The sequence below is a fragment of the Vicia villosa genome, linkage group LG7 (genome assembly GCF_029867415.1).
Source record: "Vicia villosa cultivar HV-30 ecotype Madison, WI linkage group LG7, Vvil1.0, whole genome shotgun sequence".
Classification (NCBI taxonomy): domain Eukaryota; kingdom Viridiplantae; phylum Streptophyta; class Magnoliopsida; order Fabales; family Fabaceae; genus Vicia; species Vicia villosa.
The window spans coordinates 69,282,477-69,297,786 of record NC_081186.1 but is presented as its reverse complement, the minus strand read 5'-3'; the positions used below and the strand labels follow the sequence as shown (position 1 = coordinate 69,297,786).

Below are 15,310 nucleotides of genomic sequence, written 5' to 3'. Positions count from 1 at the left end.
CTTTTACCGAATCATCTTTACCTTCTCTGTGGTTTCTCGTACAATTTCCGGTCCAAGTACTACACCTTCGCCAGATTCGTGCCAACATAGCGGAGTTATACACCTCCGACCATACAACGCTTCAAAAGGTGCCATCCCGATACTAGAATGATGACTGTTATTATAAGTAAACTCGATCAATGGAAGATGAGCACTCCACGAGCCTCCTTGTTCGAGAACACACGCTCTCAACAGATCCTCTAGAGACTGAATAGTCCTTTCAGTTTGACCATCCGTCTGAGGATGATACGCCGAACTTAACCTCAACTTAGAACCCAAACTTTCTTGCAAGCTCTTCCAAAAATCTGAAGTGAATCTCGGATCTCTATCCGACACAATGCACAAGGGAATACCATGCAACTTCACAATCATTCGGACATAGATCTCAGCTAACTTTGCCACCGGATACGTGATGTTAATAGGTATGAAATGGGCTGATTTGGTAAGCCTATCAACAATCACCCATATTGAATCGTGTCCACTTGCAGTATTAGGCAACCCTGTTACAAAATCCATCGAAATGCTATCCCACTTCCATTCTGGAATTTCTAACGGTTGCATCAATCCTGTAGGCTTTTGGTGTTCAATCTTCGATTTTTGACAAGTTAAACAAGCATATACAAATCGTGCCACGTCTTCTTTCATCCTCGGCCACCAAAATATCTTCTTCAAGTCTTGATACATTTTAGTAGCTCCAGGGTGAATACTCAAGTTACTCCGATGACCTTCTTCTAAAATCATCCTTTTCATATCATTGTCATCAGGGATACAGATTCGATTCCGCAATCTCAACACTCCTTGCGCGTCCACCTTAAAATCACTCTTCTCGGATTTGCCACAACCAACTATAATGTCCACCATTTTCACATCCAATTTCTGAGCCTCTTTGATACTGTTCAGAAAGTCATTATCAATTTTGAGCATTCCCAACTTAACACTCTGCGGGGTCACTTCACAAATCAAGCTCATATCTCGGAATTGTTCGATCAGTTCTAATTCTTTAACCATCATAGCGGACATGTGCAAGGTCTTCCGGCTTAAGGCATCAGCCACAACATTCGCCTTACTGGGGTGATAATTCAATCCGAAATCATAATCTTTCAATAATTCTAACCATCTTCGTTGTCTCATGTTCAGCTCCTTCTGGTCAAACAGGTATTTCAGACTCTTATGGTCACTATAGACTTCAAATCTAGAACCATAGAGATGATGTCTCCAAATCTTTAGTACGAAAACAACAGCAGCGAGTTCCAAATCATGTGTAGGGTAGTTCTTTTCATGAATTCTCAGTTGCCTCGACGCATAAGCAATTACCTTACCGTTCTGCATAAGTACACCACCTAAACCCATCAAAGAAGCATCACAATAAACTACAAAAGGTTCTCCTGGGTTTGGTAATGTCAAAACCGGAGCTGTCGTCAATCTCTTCTTCAATTCCACAAAACTTTCTTCACATTGTGCATCCCATATGAACACTTTACCCTTACACGTCAACTTAGTTAATGGAAGTGCCAACTTAAAAAATCCTTCAATAAACCGTCTGTAGTAACCGGCCAAGCCCAAGAAACTTCTGATCTCGGTAGCTGACTTTGGAGTCTCCCATTGTAACACATCATCTACCTTAGATGGGTCTACAGCAATGCCACTACCAGATATGACATGTCCCAGAAAACTGACTTCTTTCAACCAAAATTCACACTTGGACAACTTCGCATACAACTTCCTTTCTTTCAACACTTGCAATACCGTCCTCAAATGATCTGAATGCTCTGGCTCTGATTTAGAATATATCAAGATGTCGTCTATGAACACCACGACAAACTGATCTAAATACTCATGGAAGATACGGTTCATATATTCCATAAATACTCCTGGCGCGTTCGTAACACCAAATGGCATCACTAAATATTCATAATGTCCATATCTTGTTCTGAATGCTGTCTTTTGTACATCTTCATCTTTGACCTTAATCTGATGGTAACCCGACCTCAGATCGGTCTTGCTAAAAACACTCGCACCCACCAATTGGTCCATCAAATCATCTATTCTCGGTAGCGGGTATTTGTTCTTAATGGTTACTTTATTCAGCTGTCTATAATCTACGCAAAGTCTCATGCTTCCGTCCTTTTTCTTCACTAACAGCACTGGAGCTCCCCACGGCGATACACTTGGTCTGACAAACTTCTTCTCCAGTAAATCTTCTAATTGCTTCTTTAATTCTGTCAACTCAGATGTGGACATCCTGTACGGTGCCATAGAAACAGGTCTGGTACCAGGTACAAGATCAATCGTAAACTCAATTCCTCTTTCTGGCGGCACATCAGGAATCTCATCGGGAAAAACTTCAGGGAATTCTCTTACCACCGGTAACTCATCGATGATGTTCTGATTCTCGATTGACAATGTTGCCATCAACGAGAACATCTCTACTTCTTCCTTCAGCAATTGTCGTACCTGCTTAGACGACACTAAGCCAGCTTTTTCTTCTTCGGCAGTTGAAAATCTCACAGTCTTGTTATAACAATTGATATGAGCATAGTTATATTCTAACCAGTTCATTCCCAAAATTACGTCCAGCCCGGCTAACGGTAAACATACTAAATCAACAGCAAAGTCCCTGTCGAAGATCGACAACGGACACTTCAAACAAACAAGAGATGTAGTCACAGATCCTTTAGCTGGAACCTCAACTACCATCTCGCCATTCATCGAAGATAGCACAAGACCCAACTTTTCAACACATTCAGCAGCAATAAAACAATGAGTAGCACCAGTGTCGATAATAGTAATTAAAGGCATACTATTGATGAAGCAAGTACCTCTAATGAGTCTGTCCTCAGTGCTTGTCTGAGTACCAGCCAATGCGAACACCTTACCACCAGCTTGTGCCTTCTTTGGTTTCTGACATTGACTTCCAATGTGTCCTTCTTCACCGCAATTAAAACAAACCACTTCTTTTTGTCTACATTCAGACATCATATGACCAGTCTTGCCACAACGGAAACACTTCTTAACGTCATCAGTGCAGTAAGTACTCTTGTGACCAGCCTTGCCACATTTAAAACACACAATCGGGGCAGGAGCACCTCCCCCACTTGTTCTCTGGCCCGGAGCAGCTCTCTCTTTGCCCTTGCCAGCTGGAGTGTCATAAGGCTTGCCACGTTGCTGACTCTGCTTACCTCTCCTATCACTGACAATCTTATAGTGAGCAGCATTATCTTCCTCAAAGATTCTGCAGTTGTCTACCAAGTTAGGGAAAACGCGGATCTGTTGATACCCTATAGCCTTCTTGATCTCAGAGCGTAACCCATTTTCAAACTTAACGCATTTTGAAAACTCTGCACCCTCTCCATCATAGTATGGATAAACTTTGGCCAATTCAGTGAACTTTGCAGCATAGTCAGTCACTGACATGTCCCCTTGTTTCAGTTCGTGGAACTCAATTTCCTTCTTGCCACGGACGCTCTCAGGATAATACTTCCTCAGAAATTCTCTTCGGAACACGTCCCAAGTGATCTCTTCACCTGCAGCTTCTAGTCTAGGTCGTGTTGCTAGCCACCAGTCGTCAGCTTCGACTGCTAGTATATGCGTCCCATAGCGAACTTTTTGAGCCTGAGTACAATCCATTACACGAAAGATCCTCTCGATCTCTTTCAACCACTCTAAGGCTCCATCAGGGTCATGCTTGCCTTTGAAGACCGGCGGGTTCTCCCTCTGGAAAGTAGCCAAACTGTGAGACCCAACATTCTCACCAGCATTAGGTTGATGTTCCAGAGCTTGAGCCATAGCCTCCAAAGCAGCAACAATCGCAGCATCGTTTCTCCCAGCCATTTCAACTAAACACTGCAACAAAAACATAGTTAGATGACGAGTTTTAACCATACTCGATTTGTTAGCGACTCAACTACTTGGTCGGACGGACCGACCTGCTCTGATACCAATTGTAACACCCCACTTTCCCATATCGAAAATAAATAAGTTATAAATACATAAATAATCAGAGTAATACGAGTAGGATGTCACATCTTCTGAACAATTCACAATAACATCACTTTATTTAATATTCATTAAAATAGAATATCCTATACTGCAGCGGAATTCAAAACAGCTTATTAATTTTCATGGCACCACGGCCTCAACAATTAAATCATATCCACTAAACAGGTGGTCCAACAGTAATGTCAAAATCAAGATACGTAACAATTTAACATTTCACTGAAAAGAAAACAAAGCACAGCGTATCCCAACATTCCCGTGTTACGTATCAGAGCGACTCCTAAGACTCGATCAGGTAACACTCGACAATCCAAGCACTACTCTGGTACCTGGTTATCTGTACTCCCGAAGAAGCACAGACACAACAACAGAAAAGGGGTGAGAATTACATTCAATAAATACACGGTGAAATATCACATGGTTAAGGAGTAGTATCTACACCACGCACAAACACAATCATAAACAGATTCTCACTCCATCAATTACACCACAACATCGTTACACAACATTTACAGTCAATCAGATGAATGAAAATGCAACTATCAACTCTACATGCATGTGGTACCAACAGAGCATAAGCCCTCAACAGATGTCATTATATTAGAGGCAATAACAAGGCATAAGCCTTCAACAATGCCAATACAGGCCAACAACAGAGCATAAGCCCTCAACGACATATGTATGCAATATGGACATCCAATCAACACAATTCAACAACACAAGGCTTCAGCCTTCAACTCGTTGCCATTTAGGCTATCAACCAGCTCAACAACATGCAACTATAATTTTATTATTTTGTAGTTACATTCACAACAGTCAACACAAACTTAACATAATATTTTATGTCCAAAGCATAACTCTTACAGTCTCTCTATGTTTACCTAAGTCTTACAGTTTAAGTAACTCAGAAAGGTATTTATTTCACTCAAGGATCAGGAGAAAATCACAAAAATGGAAAATTCTGCACACTAGCGTAACCATACGCGTACAGCTAAGCCATACGCGTATACCCCCTTGCCCATACGCATATCATACGCGTTTTGCCAGAATCAGAATTGCACTAAAAACTCTTCCATACGCGTATCACATTCTCATACGCGTATGATCTCTCTCTCATACGCGTACCATACGCATTCCACCAGTTGGTTGTACTATGTTAGGACAGGGCTGCGTATCATACGCGTATAGCCCCCTGGGTGTGTCCCTCATACGCGTATGGCCTCAACCCATACGCGTATCATACGCAAATTGACAGGAAAATTGTCTTTCCAAGTCTGCATTCGCACCAGTCCGTTCTCACTCGTTTTCATCACTTCCCGTCTGCGATTTCAGGTCTAAAACATCATAATTTCACAAATTAACTCACACCTTTCATCTAGATTCACTAACCTATTATACTACATCAGTTTTAACATGATGACCACTCAATTCCTACTCATCAAATTGGACAGTTTCACATTCAGATTCAGTTCCTCTTATGAGCACAACAACAACTCAACCAACACCCAACACCACATCATAATTCATCAATCCAAACAGAATTTCGTCCACAATTATATAATACTCATTAGTCATGAAGAACATCATACAAATCAAATCAATTCACACATCAAAGAAGGAATCAGTCATATAAATTATGAATCCTAAAGAGGGAAAGGAACCCTCACTACCCTCTCATGTTGTTATCACCATTTAAAGAACCCATTCTCCCCCTTACCTTAGAATTGAGCTTTGATCCTTCAACAATGGTGGAGTTCTTCTACCTCTTGCCCTAGCCTTTTTCTCTGTTTTCACGTTCCTCTAAATTTTGCCAAAAAGAAACTATTCCTTCTAATTTTTCTTTATTTTTATTAATCTCTCATTAATCCTTAATTTGCTAATGGGCTTACTACACACCCTCCCACTTACTAATCGCTACTTGGCCCAAATAACTAATTAATCATTTTACTATTTACTAATTAATTATTAAACTAATATAATAAAAATTAAATATCAGTTTAAGGCACCAAATACACCCAACAATTACGTAATAAATAAATATCGAAAATTGGGGCGTTACACAAGACTGGACTAATATCATAAGTTTGTGCTCTTATTTATGCCTTTATCTTTTCTTTATCAACTTAAAAATTTCTTATAGATATTTATAATTAATTGCAATTTGAAATTGTTATTTTCATGTATAATGAACTCATAATTTGATTGATTTTTCTATGATACTTTGATTAGGTTGGAAATTTATGTGCTCCAGTAAAAGACTTGACAGTTGGTGGAACTGCACTCACCTCACTCATGGATGTAGAGAGGAGACATGGTACACATTTTTATCTACATGAACTTTGTTTTGCATCACTACTTTTTCATTAAATTAGAAACCATGCAATAGTATTTTGTTACAAAATTACAATGTTGTTGCAACTTCGATCCGCTATTATAAAACTTGGATTGTTAAGAAAAAATTGTAGAAAGTTTTAGCATGTCGCAGTATAATTTTGTATGAATGTATTTTTCATTGTTTTGTTGTATAAGAATATGTAATTTTCTTTGCAGGTAAATTTAAGCCTGTTATCAAGAAGGCAGTGGTGGAGCTTGAAGGTATATATATTCCATAAACTCTTAATGTTTCAGGCTTGACGCCCCACTGAAGCAGTGACTTGTAACTTTCTCCCATACTGACTGACTATATTCCATGTTGGATTGTTCAGGAAAACCTTTCAATCTATTTCATGTTGTAATGCTGGCATTTAATTAATAAGTATTGCATTTCAAAAGTTTTGCTATAACATAGTAACCAAACTAAATGCAATGATATGGTTTTCCTTTATGTGTAGGTGATATGACACATGAGTGTGAAAAAATCAGAGCAACAGCTTTTAGAGGATTTCCCCTAGGATTTTTGATCGGTCACAATTCTCACTATGTTTTTGTCACTTTCCTGATGATAATCCAGGTATTTTGCACTGCTTAATGTCATAGTGTAGTCTTTTTAATCTGTTTAAGTACTTATGTTTGTGTTTGCAAGTTTTATCCGTTTATTAGTTTTAGAGTTTATTTTTCCCATTTTATGTTGTGGTTTGGTTGTTTAATGGTGCTTCAGATCTAGAAGATTCCTCACTCGACCCAGTGCAAGAAATGTCGGAAGTAAGGAGCAAGACAAAGAAGAAAGGAGAGAATCAGTGGTGCAACACGGGCGCCCGTGTTGAGTAACACGACCCGTGTTGCTGGGCATGCAAGCAAGAAACAAAAGTGGAGAAGCAGTGGTGCAACACGGGCACCTGTGTTGCCTAACACGACCCGTGTTCCTGCTACTGGGCGCACAATCATTTTTAAAGGATCCAGAGGACCAACAGGGCACCCGTGTTGCCCAACACGGCCCGTGTTGGCTTGTTACGCTGATTTTCATGTTTTTTATGATTTTTACTAAAAAAAGTGATCTAGAAGGGCGTTTTGGTACTTTCCGACTTAAAAAGAAGGGTTTGCAATATATAGTGAAGGATGGAGAAGAGAAGGGGGATCTTTTACACAACCAAAGAAATTGAATCTGAAGTAGAGCAACGTATGAGATTATTGGAGAACAGAGATCATTCATGAGCAAGAGCAATTGAAGATCACAAATTTCCCAATTATCTGTAATGTTTAACTTTGATACTTTTGAATTTCTTTTGAACAATATGAGTAGCTAAACCCCCCAATGCTAGGGGGTGTCCCTGATTTGGTTTGTAATGACTTTGATATTCTGATTTGATCGACTTCATGTTTATGTTATTCAATTCAATTTTATACCGTTTTTAATGCCTTCTTTATCGGACCAATAAAGATTGTTATATGATTAACAATTTGCCGGATCGCAATTGTTAAGGTTTGTATTAAATTGAACCATAGTAGATATCACCTAGGACTAGGGATACCCTATGGTCACTAAGAATTCTTGATAGAAAAAGCTTGGTTTTATCTGACATCTCTAAGGACTTAGGATTTATAGATGATAAACCAAAGGTTTGCCCAATAAGGATTTAGGGGCAAACACTCTAAAGATTTAGTAATTGAATATCATGAACTTGTTGAAAAGATCTCAAATAAGGATTCAGGGTTATTACAGAGCAAATTACACACCTTGCCTTGGCATTTACTCATATTAGTGAAAAAGGCTTAAATTTACTGTCTGCTATTTTTATTTTAAATTTAGAAACTATAACTCAATCAAAAACTCCAGTTGACTTTTTATTTAATTGAATAATTATAAAACTTATATTCCAACGCAGTCCTCGAGATCGATACTTGGTTTTAACCTTTTATTACTACTTCGTAAAAATAGTATACTTGCTATTTTTCCGATCAATTTTGTATGTACTCTCAATGTAGTAGGATGAAAGTTGGGCACACAACTCGGTGACAGGCTGTAGTTTGTGTAATTTTTGTATTTTGTTGCACTTGCTTTTCTATTTTATAAGAATATAGTACAATTTTTAAACTACACAATAGGAACTGTACACGCTAGATATTAGGTAAAAGATATCACATTATCCTGAAAATAAACTGTATGACTGGTTGACAAAGAACTTGTATTTTTCTGCTCCAACTTTTTTATGGTCATGCTCATTAAAAAATTAGAAAATTTATCTGCTATAACTATTCTGGCTGTATAGCCTGCACTTAAATATTCTTTCATTTTCGATTCTAGCTTCTAATGTGTATCAAAACAGCTGTCATTTTCAAATGTTTCTTTTTTGTAATTTTGTAGGTATGAATATATGTATTTTTGTGTTTGAACTGTGTTTCATTTCTTCAATGCATTTCATACCCCATTCATTTTTTGCCCAATTTTATGCCTTAACATATTTGTTGTTAACAAATGAATAGGTTACTTGACAATAAAGTGGTTTCTCTAAATATGCTTTAAGATGGTCTATGTCATAGTTTTTCAAATGTTTCATCTACTAATATAAACTCTGATATACATCTGTATGCTATGATTTTTTAATTTTTTGGCTTTTATACATCTCTTTCTTTTGTCGAATGGTTTAACATTTACACTGTCATGTTTTTGTAATACTGTCGGCACCTGTTTTTTTTAAAGCTTGTGTAATACTTAAATACTTTTTTATTCTCTCAAACTCAACATGACAGTAGGAAATTTTCACATTTAAATCGTTTCACACATTTGTTCTTTCTTTGTAATGGTTTCTCTAAATAGGTTTGTCTAATGCTATGTGTAATCATTTGTTTGATTTTTCTCTTTTCATACAAACCCTTTAATGATTATATCTTTGCATGTCAGTAAAATGGCTTAATTGTTACATGGTTTCAGACATCTGCCGTTTTATTTGTTTTCCCTGGTCTAAATAGGTTTGCGTATTGGTCTGTGTAATAGGATGTGTAATGGTTTTTCAATTTATATAACTTTGTTTATTATCTATAATTTTTTATTGCTTCTTGAGATTGGTTTTTTAGAATGTAGTCTGTATGTTTAGTAAACAAAGATAATTGTTTTTTAATTGGAAACATAAGCTCATGAAGTGGAACAAATGAAATTTGTGGAGCAATGTTTTCTTCGATTTATGTATTTCTACGTGCTTTTTTGAAGTTTATATAAAAGATCACTAATTTTCTATTTGACATGTGATTTTCTTTTGTCATCAAGTCATGCCATAACTTTTAAATTTAAGTCTAAATTGATTATTTTTGTGTAAATGAAAGATATGTGTTAATGGCTATGGTGGTGTCACCAACATTGCAAAAAAATATTTAATACAAAATTATTTTATTAATATTTCATTACATATTTTCATGACAATTGCATTTGAATCAAGTACCTAACTAAGAATAAAGCATACTACTGATCACTCTAATTTACCCTTAATGAAAATAATAATTACCTTTACAAAAACCCTTAATTGTAATTTGTTAAGCCCTGTCATATCCCAGTCAAAGCCACGCTTAGACCTTTGGCCATTAAATTAATCCACAAAAGTAAATTATATATTAATTTTTCTCTCTTCATTGTGATAGTCACAAAGAAAAAACAATACCTTTAAATTCTTTATTAATTCATATTTTATAATTGCATTTAAATAAATTATATACCAATTAAAATTGTAAACTATTCACCTAAGAAGTTTTTACGGACACTATCACCATAATATATTTTTTATTTTAATCAGCAAAATATTATAAATATTAATAATTATCATAAACTCATTATTTTCACGGGATACTATCACTACAATATTTATAATTATTAGTGATATTTGTAATTAGTTATAGTTATTAGTCATACTTGTAAATATTTATAGTTATTAGACATATTAAATTTATCATGTTGTTGATTTGATAAATATTTCTTTTTAAATATTACATACCTTGAGAAATGCTAGCAACACTCTCTTTTGAACACTCTCTCAAACACTGTCTCTATTATTGGTTAAAACATGTGTGGGTCCTACTATAGTATGTGAGACCTATTTCCAAAATGAGGGGTCCACACATGATTAAACCAATAAAAAAGTGAGTGTTTAGAGAGTGTTCAAAAGAGTGTTGCTAGTACTCCTCTACATACCTTTTATATATATATATATATATATATATATATATATATATATATATATATATATATATATATTCATTCCATCTATATTATGTTTTGTTAATCTTAAATTAACATTCTTCATTCGAATTTTTAAACTTCTTTTTTTCGTTTGTAATACATTATTCATCTTAAGATTTAACTTACCCGTGCGGACGCACGGGTCTTCTACTAGTTACATTTAAAATATTAGATATGAGTGATTGTGATGCACGTATAACAAAATTTACATTAAAATGCATATCAATTAATCTCACATTTTATATGACAATATAATTAAATAATTTAACAAGATTTATTAAAATGAGTACAGTGATTTATGTCGCATAAAATATTTAAATTTTTATAACCTATATATATATATATAATAATTTTTATTTTATATTATAACTATATAATATATAAAAATATATCAAATAAAAAATTTAAAAAAATATAAATTGAATACGCGAGACTCACTGTTAAGAAATATGGTTGTCCTTAACTCAACCCTACAAAATCGACTAGTAGGGTGCGAATTGCCCCCCCACTTATAAGCATTATATGATGTGAGACTCTTAACACACCCCATCACGCCCAATACTAAACCACCGAATCTTACCATATTAAAAACTATGGTTGGGCCTAACTCAACCCTAAAAAACCGTCTACCCTCACTTATAAACACATGTTTAGGTCATATATTGTCTGATGTGAGACTCTAAACACTTACATGTTGTGTGAAGTATTTAAATTTCCATAACAAAAATAATTTTCTAGAATGGTTAAAAAAATTACTTTAATAGTTGTTTTTATAAATCACTTTTTAGTGCTCTAGTGGTCCCATGTATAATTAAAAATAATTTTTAATATCTAAAAATAGAGAATTTATATGTTTGATTTAACGTTTGAGACATTTAAAATTGATTCTGGACGTATAGAATTGATTTTGATGTGTTTGGTTGATCTCGAGCAGAATTGATTAAGCTTTCTAGAATTGATTCTAGTTGAAGCTAGGATTTGTAGCTTTTGATCAAACGTGTTTTTTACACTAGAATTTATTATTAAACTCACTTTTCCAAAAATTTCTCCCAACATAAATCACTTTATTGTGAACTCACTTTTATCCAGAATCAATTTTAAATAATCAATTCACTCAAAATCAATTTTTTTACCGCATATTTCAATCTTACATTAGACCGGTCAAATCCTTTTCAATATATTATGGATCAAGTTATTAAGCTAATTTTTTTAAAGGAAAAAAATACAAAGGGTCAAGATTGTTACAAAATATACTCAACTAATAGAAGAAACAATTGAAGAACACTAAGAAAAAGTACATAAAAAAAACAAACAAACAGAAAGCAAATAACCATCACACGACAAAAGAAATACAGGCTAGAACAAGCTGAAGAAAACCACCATCAACAAAATAGTAATTGGCAGATGCAATATCGACAAATACTGTTAATTTCTTTCCTCCCAATAGGAAGAATCAAGGTGAACAGGATAAAGGTCTACAGCTGATGAAGATGTAGCAGTCCATGACCCGTCATTTAAGATACTCTAACTTTGTGTTTGTGACGGATTACTTATCTTATTTTCTTCCATCTGATAGTAATACTTCCTCATTACTTCCATCTTCTTTTCATCCATTACTTTTCAGCCAACTTTCACGTGTTTTGTAGAGAGAAGCTAGAGCTTCTCTCTCTAAAAACTTAATGTGGTTCCCCTTCCATACCTCGTGGTGTGTGGTGGGTTTGTCTCCCAAGATTCGGGTTTTCTTCCCCAAACACGATTTTGGTTCTCACAGAGTTTTTTTCTATTCTCTTTCCTAGTTTCTCTCTCTTCATCCTCTTGGTTGCATGCAAACCAGTCCCAGGAGTTTCAATCTGTGAACCCTCTAGATCTAGTTTTAGTAGATTCTTTAAGTGTCTTTAATCTCTCCTCTTGCAGTGGCCTTAAGATTAGTATGGAGTGCTGGAAAAATATTCCCCTATCTAAGGAGGAAGAGGAGGGTATAGAAGCGGCGACAGACAAAGCTAGTAGTGAAGACACATTTTAAAGATCCCTAGCCGGGAAGCTGTGGACAGACAGTAGTTTCAACAATCACGCCTTCAAGAGCACAATGATATCTGCTTGGATGCTCAAGAACCAAGTCGAGATCCAAGAGTTGAGCAAAAACCTTTTCATCTTCAAGTTCTCTACCAAGAGGGATATTGAGTTTGTCTTGAAGAATGACCCCTGGAGTCTCGATAGGGCGCTACTGGTCCTATATAGAATTTCCGGAGAAGAACAACCGGCAGACCTCAATCTTCACACTGGAATATTTTGGGTTAGAGTTTACGAGCTGCCTCTTGTCCTTAGAATTGAAGCCATGGCAAGGAAACTGGGGAACATACTGGGAGATTATGTTGAGATGGATTCGAAGGAAGCTTATCGTATTGGAAGATTCCTGCGGTTAAAAGTCTCGATGGATCTGCAGAAACCTCTTAAGCGAGGGGCCATAGTGAAGTTTAAGGAAAAGAACTTGAGGGTTCACTTCAAATACGAAAGGCTCCCTACTTTCTGTTACATTTATGGCAAGATTGGGCATCAACTGAAAGATTGTGAGACGTTAGAGGATATGAATAAGAAAGGTTATGAAGATATGGATAAGCAGGAATTATCTTTTGGTCATTGGCTGAGAGCTTCTCCTCTGCCTAAGCTGGGAGAGGATCAAAAAACTAAAGACTCGAGTTCTGGGACCTGCAGTAAAAGTCTATTCAATGCCTCCTCCAGCCATAGCAAATGTGGACTAAAGGATAAGGATAAAACAGAGGAAAATGAAGTTGAGCAGTTACAGTGGAAGTCAAAGGGAGAGGATGCAACAAGGAACTTGGAAGTTGACAAGGGCGTAAAAAGGGAAGTAGCGGATGTGGAAGACGTTGCGGAGTCTCTAAGTGCAGTAGCACTTTCCATGATTGTGAAACCTAACCATCCAAGGGCGGAGTTGCTTCCTGCAAAACAAAAAAGGTGGACTAGAAAGAAGGGTGTGAGGAAGGCATAAGAAGTGCAAAAAATAGTTAAAGATCTTGAAGGGGGAAAACGGCACCTGGTCGATGTTCAAATCACTGAGGGTTCTCTTTTGGAAGTGGGGAATGGGGGTGAAAAGAAATGTAGACAGTCCGGGAGTGTGGAATTAATTCAACAAAATGTACCAGAGGTGGTGTTGGAAACCCAACACCGCCTAGAACAATGAAAATCATAAGTTGGAACTGCAGGGGTTTGGGGAGTACCCGTGTAGTTCGAGCCTTGCGGAGGCTAATCCGCATCGAGAATCCCTCTCTGGTTTTTCTTATGGAGACTCGCCTTAAGGAGGAAGAAGTGACAACTATCAAATCCAAAACTTCCTTCACTAATTGCTGGTCTGTTAATTGTTTGGGGAGTGGTAGGAATCAAGCAGGAGGTATGCTGTTGATGTGGAAGGAGAATCTCAACATCTCGATCTCCTGTAGTGCAGCTCCAGTTCACAACTATGTGGAGAATTTGGAAGGCCCGAAACAATCTGATTTTCATAAATGGTTTGGAGGAACCGGTGAAGCTGGCTGAGGACATTCTTGCACTAGTTTCTGAATACAATAAGGTTTTCCCTCAAGCTACACCAAAACAGATTTCGGGGACGATTCAGTTGGATTCTACTCTGGGGCCTGGAGTTCATATTGTTTCTACTGACGCAGGTTGTTTCGAAGACGGATGTGCTGCGATGGGGTGTGTAATAAAAAAAGGAGAGGAAGATATCTTGTTGGCAGCCTGTAACCACGTTAACTACCAGGGTCCGGTCTCGGTTGCAGAGGCTATGGCGTTGAGATGGTCTCTTCAATTGACTAAAGATCTCTCTATTGACAATGTTGTGTTTTTATCAGATGCACTTCTTGTTGTAGACTGTATTAATGGTTGTAATTATTCGGCGGAGCTAGAACTAGTAGTTGCGGATTGTAGATTCCTACTTAATAGTTTCAAATTTGCTTCTGTTTTGTTTTGGAGTAAAGAGTGCAATGCTGATGCCCACCATATGGTGGGTATAGGTAAAAGTCTAGGAAGTAAAACTTGGTCTGGCCACATTCTGTCATTGAGTGATGGCTCTTTCTGTAATCGCCTTTTATCGGCTCTGGTTATCTAATATATCTATCCAGTTATAAAAAAAAACATGTATTTGACTTTATCTTTAATCACTTCTAAAGTATCTTTATAATCAATATTTTAAAAATTGGGTTGGTAATTAAATCGTCAAGGGTATTATGTCATTAATTTATTGATCAAATTAATGAGTCAATTGTTAAACCGTATAAATAAATTGGATTAAATTCGATAATTCAATTAAATAAAATGATTTCTATGATAAAATATTATAATTATTAAATCGATCAAATTGAATGACCAAATGTGTAAAATAGTATTGGACAATACTTAATTACAATTCTTTAGGTGTGGCTCTTACTATTTTCCAATGAAAATATGACAAATATACTAAAATAGGTAAAATTTGCATACGTGTAAAAAAAAATTATACACTTATCATATTTTCATTGAAAAATAGTAAAAACCACACCTAAAAAATTGTACCTATGTTTGTCCTAAAAAAAATCACAATACCTATAAAATTTTAAAATATCATAATTTCACATCTTTATTCTTTAAATTCAAATTTTAAACATATTTATCAAAATATAA

General features: G+C 36.1%; 2 protein-coding genes across 2 annotated transcripts; one reads left to right on the top strand and one right to left on the bottom strand.

The window, feature by feature from the left end:
* Positions 1-3: 3 nt before the first annotated feature.
* On the bottom strand, positions 4-3,870 carry LOC131619275 (uncharacterized). Its single transcript, XM_058890388.1, has 5 exons — positions 1,739-3,870; positions 1,354-1,684; positions 651-1,182; positions 393-539; positions 4-119 (listed from the first exon to the last, which is right to left on the bottom strand). Exons 1-5 carry the CDS (start codon positions 3,868-3,870, stop codon positions 4-6), a joined length of 3,258 nt encoding a protein of 1,085 aa, XP_058746371.1.
* Positions 3,871-12,725: 8,855 nt separating this feature from the next.
* Positions 12,726-13,646, top strand: LOC131619274 (uncharacterized). The gene has a single exon (XM_058890387.1). The coding sequence runs from the start codon at positions 12,726-12,728 to the stop codon at positions 13,644-13,646; it is 921 nt and encodes a 306-aa protein (XP_058746370.1).
* The last annotated feature ends 1,664 nt before the right edge of the window (positions 13,647-15,310 follow it).

Coding starts and splice junctions, on each gene's coding strand:
- LOC131619275 (XM_058890388.1), bottom strand. CDS start 3,870: ATGGCTGGGAGAAACGATGCTGCGATTGTTGCTGCTTTGGAGGCTATG. Junction 1,685..1,738: donor TTGTATGCGAAGTTGTCCAA/GTGTGAATTTTG, acceptor CATATCTGGTAG/TGGCATTGCTGTAGACCCAT. Junction 120..392: donor AATGATTGTGAAGTTGCATG/GTATTCCCTTGT, acceptor CACCTTTTGAAG/CGTTGTATGGTCGGAGGTGT.
- LOC131619274 (XM_058890387.1), top strand. CDS start 12,726: ATGATATCTGCTTGGATGCTCAAGAACCAAGTCGAGATCCAAGAGTTG.